Source organism: Galeopterus variegatus, unplaced genomic scaffold, assembly GCF_000696425.1.
Source record: "Galeopterus variegatus unplaced genomic scaffold, G_variegatus-3.0.2 Scaffold1267, whole genome shotgun sequence".
Lineage (NCBI taxonomy): Eukaryota > Metazoa > Chordata > Mammalia > Dermoptera > Cynocephalidae > Galeopterus > Galeopterus variegatus.
The window spans coordinates 272,110-273,978 of NW_007727378.1; the positions used below are offsets into that span (position 1 = coordinate 272,110).

At 47.9% G+C, this 1,869-nt stretch overlaps 1 protein-coding gene across 1 annotated transcript in view; it reads left to right on the top strand.

The window, feature by feature from the left end:
- Positions 1 to 317: 317 nt before the first annotated feature.
- Positions 318 to 1,869, top strand: part of LOC103593045 (chromosome unknown open reading frame, human C9orf40) — a 2,031-nt gene continuing 479 nt past the window's right edge. The window contains 1 exon segment of the mRNA XM_008575961.1: positions 318 to 380. Within this exon segment, the coding sequence (XP_008574183.1) occupies positions 318 to 380 (63 nt within the window).

Sequence of the window (1,869 nt, forward strand, 5' to 3'; positions counted from 1 at the left end):
AGACAAATTTGGCAAAGTTCTGCTCTCCTAGATAATAACATTTATTATAGATAACAACAGTAACTAATATTAATTTAGTGCTTATTATATCTTTTAATCCTCTAACCAAACTTACTAGGAACTTGCTACTCTCCCCATTTTATATATGAGAAAACTGAGCCACAGTATGTTTAGGTTGTTTGTCCAAAGTCACACAGCTAATGCATGGCTTAAATAGAGCAGGCTTATGGTGCTTCACAAACAGGGCTGGAGTGCAGCAGGCATGTTGCAGTCTGGAGTACTTGCTCCAGCTGGGCTGCAGGATCATGTAGGATGCCATGCAGGATCATGTAGGGGGCACTGCCATCTCCACTGGTGGCTTCCAAAGTGGCCAGGATGATGTACGTTGCCCTTCACTGCAGGAATGGGGAAAAGTTGTTGGAGTTTGGATGTCTTGTCCCCTCCAAAATTGATGTGGAAATTGATCCCCAGTGTGGCAGTGTTGGAAACTGATTGAGTCATGGGGGCGGATCCCTCATGAATGGATTAGTGCTCGAGTCATGGGGGCGGATCCCTCATGAATGGATTAGTGCTCGAGTCATGGGGGCGGATCCCTCATGAATGGATTAGTGCTCGAGTCATGGGGGCGGATCCCTCATGAATGGATTAGTGCTCTCCCTGGGGGAGGGGAGATTAATGAGTGAGTTCTCACTCTATTAGTTCCTGTGAGATATCTCTCCCTCCCCCTCCCCACTCAGTTCCTCTCACCATGTGATCAGCTTGTATCCCCCAGCTGCCTGCCACTTTCCACCATGCCTAGAAGCAGCCCTGAGGCCTGTGCCAGATGCAGCTGTCCCAGAATTATTAGCCAAATAAACCTCTGTTCTTGATAAATTACCCAGTATCAGGTATTTTTGTTACAGCAACACAAATGGACTGATACATTTGTGGAGGAAGGTATGTGGAATGTTCCAAGGTGTGGGTCTAAAAATGGCTCACACCATTTTTTCAAAGTGCACTGAAAGCTTACTAAAAATTCTAAAAGGACCCACTGAGATGTACAAATGCAAACTTACAGGGTTCAGATGCTTCGAGTGTTCGTGGCGCCTATATGCCCAGGTGTACCAGATGATACAGCGGGCAGCGTCCGCTTCCTTCTGAGCAGGGCGGCTTGTGTCCACCTGCTTCTGCTTCTCCTTTACAAGGAAACAATCGTCTACACTCACTATTGCCCTTCTCCACCTTCCGTTTATTATTCTTTGATTAATAAACTTTAATTGTGGGCTGAACCCGTGGCTCACTCAGGAGAGTGCGGCGCTGGGAGCGCCGAGGCCGCAGGTTTGGATCCTATATAGGGATGGCCGGTGCGCTCACTGGCTGAGTGTGGTGTGGGCGACACCAAGCCGAGGGTTACGATCACCTTACTGGTCACACACACAGACACACAAAAATAAAAATAAAATAAATTAAATAAAAAATAAACTTTAATTGTGAAACGTCCCAAGCAATCAGAAAATACTATAACAAAGCCCACTGCTTTTAGTGTCCCCTTCTTCTTCTTGGGCTTACCTTCCTTCTTCCTATAGCAGATCCTTTAGACATTGGTTCTTAAAAATTTTGATCTCAGGACCCATTTACATTCTTAAAAATTATTGACGTCCTCAAAGAACGTGTCTTTATGGAGTTTATACTTGTTAATATTTACCATAAGGGAAATTAAAACGGAAAAAACTTGGAAGGGCAGCGCGTGGGCTTCCCCGTGCCGGGCGGCTGCGCCCCTCCGTCCCTGTGCACCGTCCCGTCGCCGCCTGGCCTGACTCCGGCCTTGCCGGCCTCCCGCGCCGCGGCCTCCGCCGAGCCTCTGGGCCACGGCCAAGCGGCGTGCGGCCG